Raw genomic sequence first — 22,571 nt, 5'->3', positions numbered from 1 at the left:
CTTTGGTCCAGGCAAGCCATCAGAACCTGGAAAACCACGGTTCCCAGGAGCACCCTGGGAAAAGTCACAGACACTGGATTACTGCCTGAATACATTACTGCAAATAAGGTATCTGACTTCTACTTTGGCAATTCAATTTATTTCCTTGCTATTTTCTTCAACAGTATAAATTTGGGATTTTCTCATCCACTTGGGAACATGAAAATACCAGTGTTTTATTCATGCACACTGAACAGCATGATTCAATGAAGGATGACCATTTGTACAGAGCTTAAGTACTGAATCTGAGATTACTTCATTGTATTTCCAACATTTGTTACCATGTTATTCTGTGCACTGAATCTATGAATTACAATATCCACAGCAGAAGCATCACCAATTTCTTTCCCCATAAGACAATAATCGGACCCTAATTTTAGATCCTGAGCTTCAAAGCATAACTTTCACACAGATTACAGTCTATCACAGAAGACAGCACCCTGAATTCACTAATCTGGTACAGAACCAAGTGGTATACCAATATTTGATGCTGTTAGGAAAATCAAGTCCAATCACACCTACAATCTAAGCGTAAGAAAATACACGGTTAGGTCATGCTGAGATATCTTGTGAGAGAAATACTGGCTAGTTGAAAACATTGTTTTTCTGGATTGCTTACCCTCTCTCCAACAGGACCTGGTGGACCGACAGACCCTGGATCACCTCGAGGGCCTCTTTTCCCTTCTTCACCCATGGGGCCAATGGGACCCTGGGCACCTTGTGGGCCCTATCGGAAGTTAAAATTTTGTAAAAATTTCTTTCTAAGCTTACCAATTATCAAGCATATTGAAACAGACAATCTTTATAATATCAAAACCTTTTTCTAAATAAAGGAGGAAAGAAAATATGGCTAGGATCTGAATCAGTTAAAAAATAGAATAATAAAAATAAAAAATTTCAGAACCAGCTTTTCTCTTTTTCTTCATTTATAAACAAAGATCTCAGTAAGAGGGGCAATACGAGTGAACTCCAACTATCATTTGGCCCTATGGTAGTTATTAAAAAGACCTGTTTGTTCAGACACAGTACTACATAATTTTACTCATCACAATCATCAACTGAACAAGCAACAAAGAACTAAAACTCAATGACAATCTCAAAGACACTCTGAAAGAAATGAAAAGCCAGTCAATAGTAAGGAAACCGTGATTTCATCTGCATGATTTTGTCAGTTTTTATGCAATCATTTAAACTATTGAAAGACTGAAGATAAACGAGCCTAACAAACCCCAATTGTGTAGAATCACTTTTTTTCCCCAAAAATTCAAACAGTTGAAGAATGAAATTAGCCACGTTTCCAGAGAATACTTATGAAATATTAGCTGTAGGATAAGCAGCTATTCATGCCATACAATTATATACACATTTCTATTCTTTTAATATTTATATCTACTATGCACACCTGGATAGGATGTATTAAAAGTATAGTTTTAAAACTATTTTGTTCTTATGATTAGCACACACATCTGAGTGATTTTAAATGTCTAGAAACACATTAGATCCATTTCTCTTGAAATGAAGAAATTGGAATAAAGTCACTTTGAGCACTATAGAAACCCGAGTAAATGTACTAATTGGTCCCTGAGCAATTTCAGGTTTATAAAGCCTACACAGGATAGGTGATTCATCATATCAAAGGAACTGTTTTGCTATTCATTCTGAAGATTTTCTAACTTTCACTGTGGCTGGTCTTCCATAATAGAAATTACTTGACAAACAAAAGTAATAATGAAAAATAACATCAGAAATGTCATAAAATTTTAAAGCCCATTCAAAGCACACATACAACCTTTGTGATTCCTCTTCATCTTACACATCATATGGAGACTTACTGGTTCACCTTTGGGTCCTGCTTCTCCCTTGAAACCTGGAACACCAGGGTCTCCCTGAAAACAAGCACACAATTAGTATATATGAAGTTAAAACTGCATAAGTCATTCATTCATTCTGGATTAAGGTACAAAATAAAAACAGACATGCTTTTCATATCTCTAAGAAAACAATAAAATTATGTCAGACTCATAGAAGACTTACGAGATCTCATTCTCAGCATACTCATCACCATACTGCTCATTTCAAGACATTTCACTGCTAACCAGTGTTTTTGTTTCATAGAGTAACACATTTGATAGATACCATAATTTTTACAGAAAATACGTCATTACCGGCTGCCCTCGAATACCAGGTGGGCCTGTACTGCCTTGGGGTCCTGGGGAACCAGGTGGACCTAATAAGCCAGGGGGGCCCCCAGTGCCTGGAGATCCCTACAAACAGAAATGACAGCAAGGAAAAATTAAAATACTAATAAATCCACTAACGCAGCTACTTCAACAGCTGATACGTTTACTTACAGTTGGGCCCTTGGCACCTTGAGAGCCATCTGTCCCTTCCGTACCCTAGAAATAAATTCCAATCATTAAATTAATTTTATTGAGGAGGACATTGATAACAAAAACAGAAGATAGCTATTTGATGTGCTTTAGCATAGCAGACAACGAAGGCTATTAAATATATACACTAACCTAAGATCTACTTGCAAATGCAAACGTGAGTAACAAAGGGTACAAGTAATGATCTTAAAGACTGAAAATCACATTAAGCATATAAAGTATCCATAGGATTGTGACCACATTATACTGCACAACTTCCAGTTTTCTAAGTTGTTTTAATTAAATAAAATGTAGTTTTGAAAAAACAAACAAAAACAGAAAATAGATGAATGATACCTTTCTTTTTCTGGGAAAAAGCACTTTGAACAAAACTCACTGTCAACCAAGTAGGATGTTAAAATACCCAATAAACAGGCAACATGCACATACTGAGCAGAGAAGAATTCAAAGTAAAATACTTACAGGAAGACCTTGCGATCCAGCTGGGCCTTGGGGACCTGTTTCACCTCTTTGTCCTTGGGGGCCTTCAGGACCACGAGGACCTGTTGGACCTGCTTCTCCCTAAGATTTCCACAGAAGAAAACTGGAGATTATCTTCTGCTAAGAAGTAACACTTGAAACTAACACTAGAGTAATACTGAGCGCTCACAAGAGAAAAACAATTCAGATCTTGATATACCTAATTATCCTTAAAATATACATTAACTTACCTAATCCGACTTCTACGCGTATACAGACATTAAAACTACAAAAAAAAAATTATCCCTTAATGCTCATAAGAAAACTTTACACAGAGGAGGATCGATGCATCCTGTGGCCCAAATCAGATCAAATATTTTAAAGACATATCTCTGTGAAAACCCTTGTCCATACCTGTAATTTAACAGCTTTACTTTGCTTTGTTAGCAGATAAAGACTGAGATTTAGCAATAACAAAACACTTGGTTGGCTTTCCTGCACAGCACAGAGGGACTTGCTGTTGCAGCACTACTGAGTATATTAAACAATATCTTTAAAGAGAGATACAGATGATACAAAGATAGATGTAATACACTGATAGTCACACGCCATCATGCTGGTCAGAGTAGAACAGAACAAACATTATTAGACTTTGTAAAGTCCTATAACAGTGGAACAGACTCTCCAACAATATTATTCCTCCTGGGATCTACTTAGAATTCTATTTTAATAAGGGAAATATGCCTTTTGGAATTGATGTCCATTAGTTTCAGAACACATAATATTAAGTCAACATCTTCGACATATGGTCTGATTATCTTTTGTAAGTCCATAGCAGCTATTTCAATTTAACCTGATGATCAAGCTTGAAGGTAAGCCTGCTTTTTCACAGTGTCTTCATTGATTCTTCACATAAAAGTTTCCCCAAATACTTACTTTGATTTTTAGTACAGTTTAGACATGCACTAAGAAGCACAATCATTTAATTACACATTATCTTAATACTCCTATTGAGACTCCTTTCCAAAAAATTGTTCCATGAGTGTTGTCAGCTTTACAACAACACAAAACATCTGCTGAACTTGGCTGCCTGGCAAACTGAAGAAAAAATTCTTTACAATACATTTTTCATGTCATGTTTAAGGACTGGAAGGGAACACCAGGAAGGAGCTGGGTGGGGAGCAAGTGAAAGAAGTATGAAGAGGTTGAAAAACAAAAGAAGAAAATCCCACAGAGAAATCACTGCAGATCGTACAAGTTTTCCTCACCAGCCCAATCACAAAGAACCACAAAAAGCTGAAAACATCATTTGCCTTACTGTGGCGAGTTGCAGCAAATCTCTGTTGGGATTTCAGGTATTTTCTTTACATGTCTTTGTCAACTCAGTAAGTATTACTGGCCAAAACTGGCCACTGGAAGATGCTGCTTCCACGCTCACCTGAACTAATTGCTACAATTCACCCTGCAGAGTACAGCTTGTTTTTCTCTGAATACACTGGACAAGATTTTGGGTTACAGGATAAAAGTATCTTGTTATCACTCCTTATTGAAAACACAAAGCAAATAATGATAAAAATCCAAAATGTAGTAATTGCTATTGCCTTATTTTGTTTCTAACTTCTTTCTCAAGGCCTAGACTAAGATTGATGTCACAGTCACCCTTAGGGAGGTGTACACAGGTCAGTATGAAAAACTCTAAGATGAACTCCTCTTGTTAAACATGATACAAGGAAATTGAACTTATTCTTACCTTCATACCAGGAGCACCTGGAAAACCTGGAGAACCAGTTATGCCAAGGGGACCCTATAAAAGATGAACATACAAAGCTATAATCCCACTCTTCAGAAAGACTAGTATCTAATCACTGGGTAAATATGATTCCAGGATTAAGTACAGCTTTAGTCATAACACATTTATTAAAAAGAAAAATAAATTTTATTTTTCTGAGTGATATATGCATTCTTTGAAATAACGGTGTGGCACTTTAAAATGTATTTAATGAATTATAAGCCACCTTACAGCTCTTGATTCGATTACTCATGTGCAAATCACAATGTGTGCAGTTCATTATTACTATCATAATTTTTCAGTTTCTGTTTGTAATAAAGCCTTACCTCCTCTTTCTACACTCATGTTACTACAGTATAGCAAGGAAAAGATAATAGTTAGGCAATCACAACAAACAAACAGTTTGTTCCTTGATAAGATACTTGAGGAGAATATGTGAATATGACAAGCAAAATTATAATTAAAAAGATAGTTAAACAAAGAGAAAGGCTGTGCAGTTCCACGTTCCTATTTTCTACACTTCTCTCTCATGGAAATTTTCAAATTCACAACCAAATTCTTGCTAAAGTTACAATGCAAACTTCGTATCAGGCTTTTCAAGTTATAAAAAGACACACAGTAGGAACAGCTTATTGTTTAGATAGCTGTCCTGGAAGAAGCAAATATTTCTGGAAAAGAAAGAAGTAAAAGCTGGATTATGGCACACCATGAAATGAATTTCTGTGCAGAGGTGCATCTTCAGCTCCAAAAAGCAGTATACTTCCTTCTAAATAGTTTTATACCTCAAGAAAGTCACTGTGATACATAAGAATGTCTGACAGCTCAAGCAGACAGATTATTATGTGGCTACACTATTTCTAGATCTAGAATCAAATTCTGGATGCACTGTAATACAGTGCATTGGCTCACCCTCACAAGGCTCCTCTGTTTGGGCATGGATGCAAAAGCCAGACTTGCCTTACATGACAGACAGTCAAAAATCACAGCAAAGCAAACTTCAAGCCTATGTACTATAGTACACGTGCATATTATGGTGCAAAACTTGTTCAACAGAAAGACTTCCAACGAAGGACCCTGCAGTAAAATTTATTAATGGTTCCCACTTCCACAACACCTCCTGTGCTGAACATGACATTCAACAGAAGACCACTTCTACTGTATTATAACCGCCTGAGTGGTGACACACAGTGGTTATACATACTCACTACAATGCTGGGGTTCCAGATGATCCCTCTTTCTTTTCCTGATTTATTATAGTTTTTCATAAACTGATGCACATTGTGAAAAAATGTTCTATGTAATGAAATTTTGCTGACCAACTTAAGGACAATTTGTCCCAGAGAGTATTACTTACAGACATTTCTGCCATGACCTCGCGCTGGATTTCTATAGAGTTACGTAATATCTCCCAAGTATAATTTCAAAAACCTACGTCCCAGTTAGCTGGATCACAAATACACACATGCCAAATATCTTTTTTATTTCAAAAATCCCAGAATTAGGATAGGCCACGGTACTAACTCAAATAACAAAGCTTTTCATTAACTCTTCCCCCAGTTAGAAACATGTGCACTAAGAATCACTATCTCCCTTGTGAGTATGCATGTAAATTTGCCTAAAGTGTGTGCCAACCAATTGTTGTGTCCAGTGAAACTGAACTCACATTTTACACTAAATAAGAGTTTTATCCTTCATGCAGAATTTCATAGTTTGGGAACAAGCTTTGTTTAACCTTGACATTTTTATTTCAGTGTTATTTTGAAGTTTCTTCTATTACGTTATCCTCCTTCCTGATACACTAACTGCGTTTTGAAGTTGTTAGACAGTACTCATCTTCAAGTTCCTACATTACAGTTAATTATTTTAATGAATTTTGTTATAAAACTGCTCGGTCATTGAGACAACGTGTGTAAATAAATGTTTCTCAGGCTCATATCACTCTGAGACTATGGAAGCCTTTACTTAAAGAAATCAATTGTGGGCAGATATGCTTGGGTTTTAGTTGAATATTGAAAAGCAGTAAAGAATCACATTGGCTGTATTTTAAGGGAAGAAACTGACCTAGCACAAATACTATGAAATCATCTTAAAACTCAATTTGCAAAAGCAGCACATAATTTACAGTACGTGTGTAAATAAATCCTCAGGCTTCCTTATACCTTCGCTCCTGTGACTTGACTCAAATGTATCTAGCAAATGCACTGAGATTGGATTGTAGGGCTCAAATTACTGTCCTTCAATATGCTAACACCCACAGTTCGCACTGCCACAATCAGCTGCAATTCTGTTGCAATTGTGTGAGACATTTGGCCACTGTGCATACCAAGCTTATTCAGTGAGGAACTTCTCATCAGCTTGGAGTCATTCATACACATGCTGCTGGTTCTGCAGTTCAGTGTGTGTGACTGTTAATAATTAAAAGACAGGCTTCTATGTTTTGCAACAGAGCAACTGCAAGTATCAATTCCTGCTATCGGTGAGGATTTCCACTTGTTGGGTAAAATGGCATTTGTCAACTTTGCATATAGAGGGAGAATATAAGCAATTATAAACTGTTTTACATTATATATTATATAAGGTGATAATCACCCTATAACATGGATTTCACTTTAAACAAACAAAAAAAAAAAAACAGCAAAACATCTGTCCAAGGAAAATGCTATCCTAGTCCCCTGCAAATTAAAACCTTTATAATTAAGTAAAATACTCTGGACCATTTTCAGAAAACAGCAGTAAAGCCAAGATCAGATGCTTCCTGGTCCAGTGTGAGAATCAGGAATCAATTATGGCGCCAACAATGGCCAGCAGTTGCTTGTGTTTCTCTCGATGATGATGAAAGTTAAGTGGTAAAAATGAGATGAATAAAATCACGATTAAGAAAGCAACTTACCATTGGCCCTGGCTTCCCGGGCATGCCATGCTGACCACGTCCACCCTAGATATTAAAATGGATGAGACAAAAAGTCTGTAAGAACTCCTTTTGTTGTTGTTGTTGTTTTGGTTTTGTTTATCGTTACCATTTGTGATACCAACCACACAGACTACAGTGCAATAAATGTTGGATTACAGACCCATCCAAACACCGATGTACAAAACTTCAGGAAGATATCACGCTTCCTTCATAGAAATAGAATCCTCTTTCTAAAATTTTGAAAGTGTCACTGTACAGTGCAGTAACTTCAACAAAGCAACAGAAGGAAACTGCTACTCAAATTTCATTTCACATATAGGCAAATCCCTATTTTTGTTTTCAAGTTCAAGTTCTGTTGAAAATAGCCTTGCAACAGAATTTTCACAGAAACAAAGGAGAAATTAACGAATCCCAGAAAAAAAAAACCACAGGATTATGAGGATATTTGTCCTGATGAAAAGTTCTAGCATGAGATATCACAATGCTAGCATACAGATGGCATTTTCCTCTTAAAACAGATTTGAAATACACATTAAAAATCTCTCTCTACAAAACTCTACTGATGCTGTAACTTGAACCTACAGCACAACTCACCCCTGAAGTGACTTGCAGTCACATACAAGCCTCCAGGCTCACAGCTTTAAATTTAAATTAAAACATAATAGGAATTACAAGGAGTCAAACCAAGCCTACTTACAGGGGCACCCTGTGGTCCAATTCGACCTCTTTCTCCTGGCATTCCTCTAGGTCCCTTGAAGAAGAGCAAGAAACACAATGCTCAAGTACAGAACAACAAGAAGTGAAGAATGTGGTTTACTTAACTTTTTTCCTCTCCTCATAGCAGAGGAGACCTTTCTTTTTTCCCCCCCACCATCCATTTTTTTACTCTTACTTTTTCTTTAAAAATTCTTGACTTTTCCTTTGTTTCAAATTCCCTTCGCATTATACTGCTTTTTAGGAATTTTCTGTTCAGTCTTGTTTATATGTTTTTAATTAGATCATGATAAGCTTCACTGAAACTATGAGCACAAAAAGAACAGCTGATTTGAACTATCATCATAGAAAACAAGCTTCTTTGCTTGTTAGTTTTCTTCCTACGGGTGTATTTTATATTGTTCAATGACAGGAAATTAATAGGAGCTTACACCGATCCTTGCAGCTTCACAGGCTTGCCCACAGCAGAAATTCAACAGACTAATTTCTCTTTTCCTGCTCCAACAGTATTTCTAGTTCTAAAAGCATTAGAATGAATTCTGTACATTCTTACCAGGGTCAATAATGAAATCTCATTTACTGCGGTTCATTCACAAACAAGGATCCCCTTCAGGGATATTACATTCTGCATGACACATGGTAATGCGTTTTGCAGAGATGGCATTACCTGATATCATGCATGTGCTTTATGTCTGCAAGCACTGCTGAAAGTGAATTTTTGACATGTACTGCATTCAGTTTTCATAAACACACCTGAAGGAAAGCTATGCTGAGATAAAGCTTCTCCACTTCAATACCACAAGGGCTTATCCTCACCATAATGTCCAAAATCCTCTCTCCATGTTTTTCATACATAGTACATATGCGATCTAAATTACTCCATCTAAGATCAACCTAATTCAAACGAAGCATTAACATGGCAAAAGCATACTTCAGTTACCCCAAATGTTTAAACTTCTTTGAGTAGGCAAATAATTACAAAATCTACATGAAAATTTGTGTTAAATCTATCATAACTACTTGTAGGTCCATTAATTGTCAAGCAAAATATCTCAAAGGGTACCAACACTACTTTTAGTACAGTAGAAAACAAAGCATGAGCTAAGAACAAAGATAAACTTCAAGGCATCACGTACAGATTTCAAAACCATGAAATTCCTACATATACCACTGATCAGTACTAGTACACATAATACTCACTAGAGGACCTGTTGCACCCATGGCACCTGTTGGTCCAGATTCTCCCTAGAAAAGGAAATGAGATAGTACAGTAAGAAGACACATGTTGAAGGAAAATAGAATTACATAACCCAACCCCTTCATCTGCACCTATATAAGGCTTAAGAAGATAACATGAACAGTCACCAGGGTGCATCACACATGCACCAAAGGCATAATTTCACCCTGACGCTAGGTTTACAGTGGTTGACCAGGAGAAAAAAGCAACACAAAACAACAGCCAGCAGGATTTACAGGCAATAAGTTGTTCTATTCTCCTCCTATCTGTCAGCCCATACCAACTATTGTGCTGTTACTACCAAGTCCAATGTTTCTGCTGTTCTTGTCTCCACATTAAGTTAGACTTAGCCAAGATACCTCATCTTAGAGAAACTCTCTTGAGTTCTATTTTCACATTTATATACACACTTTTGGAAAATACTCATCATTCACTGCATTTGTAATCTGAAGGAATATGTCTATTCCACCAGTGATTATCACCTTCAGCAAGCCAAAAAAGTTTTAGCATGAGCACTAATTAAGGAATAAAAGCTTGAAAATAGGTTTCTAGCCTTTATAAAAATAACTTATAATCTCTCTTGAAAGCACTGGCAGCAGCTCACTATCCTGCTTTGAGCTGAAACAGCAGGGGTGCTACAGAACCAGAGTATTCTCAAGAGAAATAGTTAGCTGAAAAAAATTTGCGTTGATAAAATGTTTTCTTTCCATTTCAACATCTGTTTCCTTTAAGTCAATCTTGTTTAAACCTAGTAAGGTAAATTAAGAGAGGAACATCAGACCTTCACTGTGCATTGCTTTATTATATACACTATACAAAATAATAGAAAATTGTTTTTACTGTCTGTTACAAGTCACTTGTTTGGTCTGTGCTTATCGAAGGGAACTCATACAGAAGTAATACAATGATGCCTCAACCAGCTCACACAACACCAACATGGACCAAGTGGCAATGCGTGCGGGCTAACAGAATTGAACATCTTCAATATTACATAGGTGTCACAGACAGGCAACAGATTCACCTTGTGAAACTCCAAGTCAAACTGTGACCAACACCAACTCAACTGATTATGGTTTTTTTCTTTTCTTTTTTTGTAAAAAGCCCAGATGTGTAATTTCATAATAGTTAATACTGTTGGAGCACAGAGTAAAAATGGACAACTCCACATAGCCTTCCCAGAAAAATACATTAACTGCAAGCAAGCAGCACCAACAGAAGTGGGTACAAAGCTTTATTCTATAATCTACTGACTTGCATTACTCTGACTTTACACAAAACACTGTTAATGGTTTAACTGTTTGGGCCACAAAAATACCTTTGCTCCAGCAGCTCCAATTTCACCTTTTGGACCATCAAGACCTTTCAACCCCTGTAAGAGTTATAAAAATCTGGTGAAATTATATTTCTATACACATACACACATGTACACACACAGCATTTCCACTATTAAAATAATTCAAAACCAGAACCTCAAGAATGGTCTCCAGTCGGCAAGAATGAAAAAGAGAGAAAAAAGAACAGAAGGAAAAAATTATGGGAAAAGTTACTAAACATTTCCTAAATGGAAACTGTACGAGGTGTATTTCCTTGGATTAATTTTCCTTAAAAATAAAAAAAATTAAAAATTAAAAATATAAAATAAAAAATCCTAGAACAACAAGGAATAGGCTCTGAGCAATAGGAAACCTATTTATTTCTCCCTGAAGTAAAGCTCTGGCCAGAAAACTTGCTAGTTTGTAATCACCCCATCTTGCAAACATATCCACCTCCCAGGTTCCCCACCCTAATGGAAGACTTGCCAATTGAGTGAGAGAACTGTCAGCTTTGTGCCTCCTGAAGCTTGGCAGGGCTCATGCAAGCTCCTTCCAGATTCCCAGAACATTTGAAAGTAAAGAGAAGAAAGCAGAAAAGAACACAACTGAGGTCAGCTTAATGGGGAATAGAGCTGATTTTCTACAAGGCCCTCTCTCTCTCTAATGGCAGCGGTTCTGCTATTGTTGGCAGGACTAACAGTGTAGTCAAATTCACCACAAATACAAAACCAGCTGAATGTCTTTACTCTGAAAGCGTCTTGAAACATCATCAATAAGGAAGGGGCAGACCATGTTTCTTACCCTGTGACCCTTGAGACCTGGAAGACCTGGAGCACCAGGAAAGCCTCGAGGCCCCTAGGAAGAGAAAAGGGAAAAGAAAACAAACAAACACACCAAGTAAAACACAACTGATTTCTGCAGATTAGACTAGTTACAACACTGCAAACAGGAAAGATGTTCTTTTTAATGAGCAATAATGTTCCAAAAACTCCTTCACCATAGTGGCTTGATACAGCATGGTACAGCATTTAAAAAGGTCAGAGAAAAAACAAGGTAACTTCCTATGAAGCTAGATGATGCCAACATTATGTGCATTTTCACGGATACTGACACTTCTTCCAGACTTTCATTAGAGGTTTTAAATACAGAACATGCCTAACAGCGTGCACTATTCTAAAAGCATATAATGACAATGATTTTGAGTAAAAAATGAAACAGCTTAATCTGAACAGAATACTTCATAGACTACATTAGCAGCTTACAAAACACTGTCTTTGATCCATTAAATTTTGAAGGAAGGCTTAGGAGATATTGCTGCCTCAGTAAAAGATCATTTCTCTCTTGAAGAAATTTTATCTCCTATTGCTAAAAATTTTAACTGGCAAAAACTGCATGCTTGAGGGAAAAGGAGGAAGTTTAAGAGATGATCTGTATCAGGCAGCTTCTTGAATTTATCTGTCTCCTTTTCAGCCACACTACAGCTCCCTTCCAGGTATAGAAACGTGACCAATACAGGTCGAATATAACATTATCACATTACATGCGATGGTAAAATGGCTTATCAGAAATAACAGCTTTCTTTTATTTCTAGAGTGAACCACAATGAGCATCCTCTGCAGTACAAGTACCTATTACTTGGTAATACTTCAATCATGTTTACATACTGAAAATGTCTAACAGCATTTTTGATAACCTTCATGATACCATCACTTCTCCCCCTGCCTCTCAAACCTGAAAGAACACTGCCACCTTAACCTGACATCATTTTATTCTGTAATATATATGATTGCAAATAACAGTGTGTTACTGGGAACTGTACAACTTGCAGGTACTGTCACCTGCTTCATGCTTATTTCATAACTAAAATAATGCTCAGGATTAACTGAGAAAACTGTTGAAATACCTGTTTGTTTCTTAGCTATTACACTTATCTGGGTTGTTAGAGTTAGGTGATACGTAATGGAATGGGCAAGTTTTGCACCCATGAAAACAGATGATGATGACATAATTATGGCCATTTGCTAAAATGCAAATACTTATGCTCTTACTGGAGATCCGGGAAATCCAGGCTCACCAGACTGTCCTGGTCTACCGGGTTCACCCTAAAAGGAAAAAGAAAAAAAAAAAAAAAAAAAAAGAAAGAAAAAAGATAGATGAAAACAGCAAACAAAATTCAGTTTTGTCACCTCTACCTTCCAATCAAATAAATACATAGCACAAAATGTCAGTAACATAAAGCAAGCACACACGCGACTCACAGCGTGCATTATATGTACCAAGTTAATAGGTATTTTAACAGAGAACTGGCAGAGACTGATGATCTGAGTCTAACGTGCAGCTCAGCATCACCAGGTGGCGCTGCGAGATGGCGTGCCAGCGAATTTAGAACCAGGCAGCCTTCGGCCATCTCTGTACTGACAGTCGCATCATTTTGATTGTCCTTAGGAACAGAAATCAAACTAACTGCATCACAGCTTGTTGCTTCTCAAATTCTATTGTAAAATGAGTCTAATTTAATCCTACATCAGTCTGTCATTGACCATTTTCTCCACAAAGCAGTATAATAAAGACTGAAAATCTAGCACACAATCAAATAGTCATCATACATATCAAGTACTTGACATACATCTAGGACATCAGACCGCAAAAATATGATAAGCTTGAGAAAGGTCATTTCTGCACAAAGAGACAAGAAAACACAACACAGATACAATTAAAGAAACCCACACAAACAGTGGAAATGGAGGAAACTCCTCAAGTAGAATTGATAATTAGTTTCATGGCAGTGAGAATAAACTGTTTTCACAGATTCTTACAATGTCTTCTACAGTTTAATGGGAAAGCAACCATTACCATGGTAATTTCTATACTAAAACATCTGGCATCTCCAGCTTTCAATTCACCTGGCAGTTACACTTTGCCACTCAGATGAATTCAACATTCTTTGCAAACAGAATGCATGTCCAATGGAAAATCCCCAGCTTACTATTGTGAGGTACTGTATACATTTTTTCATATGCATGTATTTCACATGTAATATAAACATACATCTAAATAATCACTAAATCAATTATGGATATAATAAATCACTTAGTTAAGTTTTCTAATAGTAAAGTGTTATGCTTTATAGCCAGGTGCATGTTACTGTTACAGTTCTTCTAGCTCATTGCATGATTCCAAGGAGAGAAGGGGCTGCAATTTGCCCTCCAATTTCAAGACAGACATTTTAGTGAAGAACTGACTGAGAAAAGGCATAATAAATCGACAGTGCTTTGGGTATCGTGGTAATGTAATGAGAAGAAAGGAAGGTCTTGAACAGAATAACACTGCTATTGTTATGACAAGAGAAGTATGATTACGAAAAGGAAATAGAAAAGATGTAGCTGCGGCAGACACATCTGCTGATTAGTCATTCCTTAAAAGAAGCCAATATTTGTTTTATTAGAAATAAAACAAAATACGAGCAATAACAAACTTACATCTTCACCAGGTTTGCCTGGAGGCCCTTCTGGTCCACGAGAACCAACTGGACCCTAAGGAATAAACAGATTTGTTGAGAAGTCAATCCAATTGCTAAGGTAGCTATTCACTTTATTTAAATGCCTTGTTTCACAATAAAACAGTTGTAGGAAAAGGATGATTATATGCCTAAGCACGATTGCTATATTTTGTGGTGCTTTAATCTTTCTTCCCCTAATAAGGCTGCATTAAGTTAAAATGTGTATATATAGTATAAAAACGTAGGATGGATTCTTCAAGAAAAAAGCAAACCAAAAATCAGTTACTGTTCCCAGTCTGTCTCTCACTTTTACTTTTGAGTCATTATATCACTTCCAAAAGACTAATATTTTCATCTACCTTTATGTGCTACCCTACCAGCTATGGTGTTACTAGTGGTTAGCTGCCCTCAGGTCTGTGGTGGCAAAATAAAAAATGGTTGTATATAGTATCTTTCAGATACAAAATAATTCAAATTCACTGATCCCCAAAAGCATGCTTTGAACACCACAGTTCTTTACTTAAGTATTCACTACCTAGCTTTGCTTGAGACAGCAGGAAAAAAGATCTCTAAAGGAGGTGTACTAAACCGTTTGTTACTTTGTTGTTTAAGTGTTTGTACTTAAACAGTCTTACCATAGGTCCTGGATCTCCAGGTTCACCAGGAGGGCCTGTGGGGCCAGCACCACCCTATAATTGATGAGACATGACTACAGTTACATACACTATAAAGTAAAAATAAAAAGATATAAACTAAAATTCTGGATGAGGAAAACAACAGAATATGGGACAGTCTGGATTTTACTTCATAAAGAGTAAGATGAGTGAAAGGCAAATGCTAAGACACCTCAACCCTTACAGAAGCCCTGAGCCATAAAGAAGTCCCTTAAGACATTAACACAGTGCTAATGGCAAAATCACAAATGAATAAATGTGATTTTCACTCCCTCATTACAAGATGTGTGTTGGGTCAAAGCCTTGTTAAGGATGTGACAAAAACTGTAGAGTCTATAGAGTAGATCTGAAGTGAAAATTAAGGGAATTACATTTAGGTTCACTTCAAGGACACATTCAGCAATGCTTGAGACAAATACATCTCAGAGTGGGATTCTCTTCTACACGTGCAAGTAACTAAGTGCTCCATCATGTTGTTTGGCCAAGTGTTTTAAAACCCCCAAGATGAAACACTTACTTGTTTTCCTTGGAGACCTTGAGGACCTCTTGGACCAACTGGACCCTATCAAAATAATACAATGTTACACACGGATGTACATACTTCCCAAAGTAACCAACATCCTTAGGAGACAGCAAAATTGCCTGGTAATGACCTCCTAGTTCACATTTCTAGGGTCAAACTCTCTGAAAAGCTTTTAAGTTATGAAATGCAAATAAAGCACATCAAATGAAAATCTTCAGACTCAAAAGCCATAGCAGCATAATTCATTAGCCACTGAAAAAAAATGGGCTTGGGAAATCACAGTCTGAAATTAGTGGGAACAACCTACAAGTACATAACTTTACTAGAAAAATTTAAGACTACAACTATAGTTAGGAGGAAATAGATTTTCCCTTCAATTGAATGTGATTATATAGATTTACTACTGGAAACAATAATAAAAAAAATTTACACTGCTATTCTCAGCCAGGAGCAGAAACAAGCAGTAATGAAAGGATATATTTTTATGCATCACACAAAACAGGTTTCTGATGGTTGTTGTTTGTTACTGAAAAACATAGATTTGCCCTTAAAAAGTTCCATGGTATTTTTAAAACAGTCTTATGTTTAATGTTATATATAAGTATATATAAAGTAACATAAAGTAAAAATAAAGTAACATAAAGTAAAAATAAAAACTCCTTTCACAAAAAGATTATTTTACCTACAGCAAGACAAAAAGTATGAAGCAGACAATAACTTTCATTTTGACAGACACAAGATTCCTCCTTAACACAATTCATTATTCTTTAGGAATTTTATATTGCATTTAAGCCCTTTTTTCAAACAAAATTTAGAAAAGAAAAAAAAAAAAGCAGCAGGTTCACTGAATAACAGTTACTGAGTTTTACTGAGAACCTTTCAAACAGTGTTAAAACTGAGTTCTAACTGGTGAGGGCTTGGATGGATATGATGCACGCAGGCAAATTCATTGACAGGGCAGTCAATGCAGGACTGTTTCCTCAAGAATTTTTGCTAAAAATGACAGGAAAAAAAAGTCAGCAATACCTTCAAGAAATCACAGCATGATAAATGTATGTAGCAAAAAGAGATAATATTTAAAAACAACCCAAACAGACAGTTTAGGGTGGTGTAATGGCTTTCACAGATGACTAAAACATTTTCACGTTACCAGTAAGTTCCCATTGCACTGAAAACGAAGGGCATACCTAAACAGGGAGGGAAAACCAGACTCACTGTAGAAAAATAACACCTGTCTTAAAATAATAAACTCACGGCTGGTTTCAGAAATACCCTTTCAAATTGCTACCAAGAATAAGTATCTTCGATGGCACAACATGAAAAAAATACCTCCGAACTTGCACATTTGTTCACTCAGCTTCGTACCATAACAGACACTCTCCAGTATCTCTGCAGTGACTCAGTAAATGAGGAAACGATGCCCTCCTTTTTCACATACCCTAATAGCTGTTGCATTTCACAAGGAATAAGGAAGACAAAAAGCTGGATAGCGGGAGAGACAATTGAACATCTTCTCATTGTCTTCAGATACCATTAAAAGCTTCACTAGAAAACTCTGTATGTTTAATTTCTAAAGGCACAGGAATTTGAAGAGGATGGATGCTACTGTTGTTTTTGGTACATGCACTCCATGGCTGATCTGGTCTTACCACTGCACCAGGCATCAATCCCATCTGACTACCAAGTCCAGATTTTTCATCCAGTCCTGCCATCTGAGCCGCAAATGGCTGAAAAAATAAGAGGGGTAATTTGAGTTGTCAATCATGTTGATTCACAAAGCAAAATTCTACGTAATGTCTTCATCGCTTACAGTGGCTTTGCAGCACTACAAGTAAATTCTTGTTCCAAACATTAAAATTATTTATCGTTTTACCTATTTGAAGTGCCTTAAGGCATCCAAGGCCAGTCAAATGCATCAAATTACCTGCTTTCTATTCTGACTCTACACTCACTTTAATTAAAAAAAAAAAAAAAAAAGAATATGACCTAAAAACAGAAAAGCTTCCAAATAAAGTAATTACGTTTCTTTCACCATTCTCAAGTTTAAATCACACTTGAACCTCACGTGCATTACTTCTTTATTTCTTCTAAGACTGCTTGGTTTTCACTTCCTGTGCCTCAAGCCGAAAACTATCTGAAGGCAAACAGAAATACGCAATCATAAAATCAGCTACATTAGACTGCATTCTGTGGTTTTAACAGATTCCTCCATGCTGAAGAGATTTACTGAAACTGCCAGATTTGGGCCCATTCAGAAAGGTGTTTTAGCCAAGAAAAGCTTCCTGAACTTCCAGGCTGTTGGCCTAAGTGATATTCATTCTTACTGCAGAATAATGACTGTTTTCAGCAATATTGCAGGAACAATAGAGCGAGAAACAGAGCAGGTACCTTTCAGATAGAAATAAATATGTAACTGAATGTCCCTTAGAAATTCAGATATCTACATCATTGTCAGTCATCATTGGTCTTCCACAAAATTTAGGGAAGAAGTAAATCTTGCAGAATATTTTGTCCCTATGTAGGGTTGCTTAGTATTGTTTTCCACAAATAATTCCTGATTAATCATCAAAGTGTAGGTCTGAACAATTTCAGCAAGAAGTAGACTTAACCACATTTTAATTGTCCCTATAGTTTATTTTCTTATTTATAGTCAATCCTATTTTTTCTTTGCTGTACTACTTCTTTGGCATATCAGTTACCCTGCACTATTGATTTGTTCTCTTGCATTTAAGTCAGGTGGAATTAATGGAGCTCTATTAAGGGCTTTAGATTCGGCAACCTTGTCTTTTCTTACCAGACATATTTTTCTTTGTTAAAACATATTGTACAAGAGTCCTTTCAGAGTATTTTCACATTCAAATTATCTCAATTTTTTGCAGATCTCTCATTCCTGCTTTCCATTGTCCCCCCAAGTGGGGGACAGGAATAGTTAGGACAGCATTCTGCCTTTGCCGAAGTAAACAGAAGTTACTGTGTAGGATGTGGATCTGAACCAACATACACTTGACTTTCCATGAAAGCAAATGTAAAGCTCACCCTGCTTAGTCCATCTGGTCCTGTGTGGGTAGGATGCCCTGGAGGACCAGGGTCACCAGGCTGGCCAGGGATACCAGGCTCTCCATCGATCCCTTGAGGACCACGAGGACCCTAGAAAGAAAATAAACAATGCCAACAGAATACAATGGTATCCAGGAAAACCCTGTAAACAACAAACACTCATCTTGAATAAATCTGAATCAGTAGAGGAAGAAATTTAAATAAACTACATCCACCAACACCTGTTCTTAGATCAGAAGCAGTAGTTAACATGAGTTATCAGTAAACGGCAGTAATTTCTCTCCAAAACTACTCTGGAAATTCAGGCTTCTTATCATTCTATATTAGAGTATGCTATTCCTGAAAAACTATTTGGCTTTGTGCACTGTACAGAAAGAAGATCAAGAATTTATTTCCAAAATACAGATAGCTCAGACTACTATGCACACATAAGAAACTCAGGAAATTCCACTGATTTCTGCAGCCTTCTGACATCGAGAACAGTTTAGCTCAGACTGTTGCTCAATTCCCAACACAGTCACACTGCCAAAAATATAGAGCAAGTCCCCCGGTGTTGATGTTATTTCAAACCACAGTTCGCAGACTAGACAGGGAGGCTATCCCACTGCCCCCATTTTTATCATCCAACTTTTGATTCCTGAACACGATCTTATCTTGTATCAGAACCAAAATTAAATAAAGCAGCAGCTAATAAAAACTTGAGTAGAACAAAATCAATCGTAGTAAGAGCAGTAAAGATATTCCTCAATTCTAAATACAGACTTTGAAGTACTTGTCACTGCTGCTTTCTTCATTAAAGAAGGCTGGAAAACACTGAGGGGAAAAGTCTATGCTATATAACGAGCACTTCTACTTTAAGGATCCTTACACATGAAACATTGAAAGCCTGGCTTAATGACTCATCTTTATAAACACAATCATAATTAGACAGCTTTCTCATATTTCGAAAAGATGAGGACTGTGTTGCCTTGAAGTCTGCAACACATTGCGGTGAAATTTAGGGTCTGAACTCGTATGATTTATACATTGAAGATAAAGCATTCCCTTGGGAAAGAGCTATGTTCAAATGGTATTGGCATTAAGAATCCTGGAAACTTCCATTGAATAAGCCATTCCTTTCTCCTAATTCTCAATATATCTTTATGGTCTAAATTCCTCCCTGACAACTTATCAGTGGAAAACTTTACTTATCAGATATACATACACACATACATATATTTACCACACCTGATTTGTGAAAAGCTGGTATTCTGAGACAGATGGTGCAGATTCTTGAATATTGTACAGAAACAAAAGGTTCTATCAAAAAAACTTTACTATCCCATATTTCTAACAAAACAGGAAGTATAATATCTGAAGCAGAAACATTCTGATGATTTGCCTGAAGGGATTCAGCAAGCTTCTATGAAATGACTACAATTTGTCAATGCCCAAACCAAGATACCTTAACCAGAAATGAAATAGTAAAATGACTATTTTTTTTTTAGCTCCTGCTTAGAAAAAGAATCGTGTTCTTAGTCACTAAGAGCAACACTGCAACCACCCCAGAAGCCCAGAAGTCCTTGAAGAGCATTCCTTTCTTTATAGCTGTTAACTAGCCAGTGGTATATAACAAGATCTCCTTGCACTTCAATAAGATATAGATAAAAATTAATTGATGGTATATATTTAATATGTGCATGTAGCAACCTTTCTGTTCAGCAGCTCAGCTCAAGTCAGAGAGGTTTACCAAACGCTTTAAAAATCCAGCAGAGGCCACAAGGTGGCATCGTTTAAACGCTTAGAATATTAACTATCCATTATCCATTAATTTTGGCCCACTGCTGCTGCTGGTCAGGAAATGCAGCTTACAGCAAAGCACTTCAAAACTATTTTATTTCTGCTCCAATTACTGTCTAGTGTAACAATACTGAAACAAAACATACTGATACTCCAAGCATGTTCAAGTATATTTTCTGTCTTCAAAGGTTCATTTGTATTTGTACATTGTTCATTTGTACTATCATACTCTTAAACTTCCCATCCCCAGATGCATTTTATAAATCCAAACATACTGCTGCCTTTATGTTTCTCACTATTACACAAGCAAATAACTGGAAGTAAATACTATGCTAATAGTTCTGAATTCACTGTCTATGCAAGTGTATGCTAAAACGCAGAGATGCATTGCAAGATTGAGTTCCTACTACTCACTAGTCAGTAGGAATCCACTTAGAAAGACCTAAAAAAAAATATATCCAAACAAACAAAAGGCTTGGGAACATGCTTTAGTGGTTTTGCTATTGATTTTATTGAGGGTGTCTGCAAAACGCTATCTGTTCCATTAGAACTTTTAAACAAATAATAAACAAGACGTGAGAAGTTGGTCATGTTATAAACAGGAGGTGAAAGCTAACTTCCTGTTTCCCAGAAGTACAAATCCAAAACCCTGCACTAGCAGTCAATACATATCTAAAGCACTGCCCTGTGCTCTCAGATCTGCAGTCTGACATACGGTCTCACCAAAACCTTTGTCATAACACTTTCAAAGAATCTGAGTGGTTCCTAATCCCTTGATTTCTCTTCAAAGCACTATTAATAATCCACGTCAAAGGAACTCAAACCTTTCTTTCTGTGTTTGTTTTTTTAAACACAACCTTTTGGTAGTTAAAGTGTTTCCAACCATCACTTTGTAAAGACATATACAGCACAAGATCAGAATTTAAGTGTCTCATTGATAAAACTGCACACTGGGAAGACACGTCAGACATCTCTGCAAACACATTTGAGATTCCTCTACACACCACAACATTTCACAATTACTTCACGAATTCCTTTATGCACTGTGTCAGCCATTCTAAGGTCTTAATGTTGCCTGATGTAGAGAGCAGCAGCGGCTTGGCATCTATCTCAAGAGGCAACACAGCTATTCCACATCTTTAGAAGCAGTGTTATTACCATCTATGGACAGCAGACATTCACCAGAGGAACAGCAGAAGAGAGTCAGCCTCAAGCCTATGCCTAAACCTCAGCTCTGTTATTCAAGTAAAATACTTGAAGTAGCGGCTTGCTCTATCCAGAGGGATAGGAAAACATCCACATAGAAACTGCAAGGACACAACTCTCTAAAACCTGCCTAAAACAGCTCGTCTATTGTGTCCTAGCCTTTTCAACAGGAACATGTCACCTTTGGTATTTTCAGCACTCCCATTTAGCCTTTCTGTGGTTCTCCACATGCAGACGTCTGAAATTCCCTTATGAAGTCTTTATTTCCACTGAGCAATCTCAATTATATTATTCACCAGCATACCAACATACGTAGTCAAATATTAACTCCTGCTAACCTCCTGAGCTTTTGTCTGTTCTGAAACACTCCAATCCTTACAGCTCACGCTGCCACTAATACACCACAGTAATCAGTAGCCAGTAGTGAAACTATCGCTTAGTCTCAATTATTTATCTCAAAACACACAGATAGCAAGACAAAACATTTTCGTTTGTTAGCTAATCCTTGGAAAACAGAAAGTTTAAAGCCATCTAACATACTGCAATTAGTCCAGCAATTAATTTCTAATACTTTATAATAACTTACCGGTCTTCCCTTAGGTCCTCGTTCTCCTCGTGGTCCTTGTGAACCAGGAGGTCCCTAAAAGAAAGTTTAGAAATACTAAATGCCTTTTAAACTAGCTAATGATCTATAAAGCTCTGTTAATATGGAAAGCCATGCATGAACAGTAATTTCTAATTTTTTTCCCCCATGTGATCATTAAGAAAACAATTATGACCACTGAGCATCTCTTCTCAATTGCATTTTGCCTGAAGGGAGTAGCAACAGGATGCAGAGATCTTCAGAATGGTTTTATATCTCATGTGCTCCACAGCTTAATCTAGCACAGATTTTCTGAATGCTGGAAGCTCTCAATATTGAAATGTCCAGGTTTGAGGTGACTAAGCTCTCTGCTTATTCTGGAGAGGCAGAATTGCACC

At 36.8% G+C, this 22,571-nt stretch overlaps 1 protein-coding gene across 1 annotated transcript in view; it reads right to left on the bottom strand.

Moving 5' to 3' along the window:
• Nucleotides 1-22,571, bottom strand: part of COL5A2 (collagen type V alpha 2 chain) — a 99,341-nt gene that overhangs the window by 25,441 nt on the left and 51,329 nt on the right. Inside the window, exons 6-24 of the mRNA XM_015867838.2 lie at nucleotides 22,177-22,230; nucleotides 18,585-18,695; nucleotides 17,198-17,275; nucleotides 15,543-15,587; nucleotides 14,987-15,040; nucleotides 14,332-14,385; nucleotides 12,901-12,954; nucleotides 11,654-11,707; nucleotides 10,855-10,908; nucleotides 9,503-9,547; nucleotides 8,286-8,339; nucleotides 7,568-7,612; nucleotides 4,639-4,692; nucleotides 2,892-2,990; nucleotides 2,391-2,435; nucleotides 2,205-2,303; nucleotides 1,872-1,925; nucleotides 659-766; nucleotides 1-54 (exon numbers count right to left, since the gene is read on the bottom strand). Coding sequence (XP_015723324.1) covers nucleotides 1-54; nucleotides 659-766; nucleotides 1,872-1,925; nucleotides 2,205-2,303; nucleotides 2,391-2,435; nucleotides 2,892-2,990; nucleotides 4,639-4,692; nucleotides 7,568-7,612; nucleotides 8,286-8,339; nucleotides 9,503-9,547; nucleotides 10,855-10,908; nucleotides 11,654-11,707; nucleotides 12,901-12,954; nucleotides 14,332-14,385; nucleotides 14,987-15,040; nucleotides 15,543-15,587; nucleotides 17,198-17,275; nucleotides 18,585-18,695; nucleotides 22,177-22,230 — 1,215 coding nt within the window. The remainder of the gene's footprint in view (nucleotides 55-658; nucleotides 767-1,871; nucleotides 1,926-2,204; nucleotides 2,304-2,390; nucleotides 2,436-2,891; nucleotides 2,991-4,638; nucleotides 4,693-7,567; nucleotides 7,613-8,285; nucleotides 8,340-9,502; nucleotides 9,548-10,854; nucleotides 10,909-11,653; nucleotides 11,708-12,900; nucleotides 12,955-14,331; nucleotides 14,386-14,986; nucleotides 15,041-15,542; nucleotides 15,588-17,197; nucleotides 17,276-18,584; nucleotides 18,696-22,176; nucleotides 22,231-22,571) is intronic.

Source organism: Coturnix japonica, chromosome 7, assembly GCF_001577835.2.
Source record: "Coturnix japonica isolate 7356 chromosome 7, Coturnix japonica 2.1, whole genome shotgun sequence".
Classification (NCBI taxonomy): Eukaryota; Metazoa; Chordata; class Aves; order Galliformes; family Phasianidae; genus Coturnix; species Coturnix japonica.
Note: the sequence above shows the minus strand (reverse complement) of the source record. Positions and strands in the feature narration are given on the sequence as shown.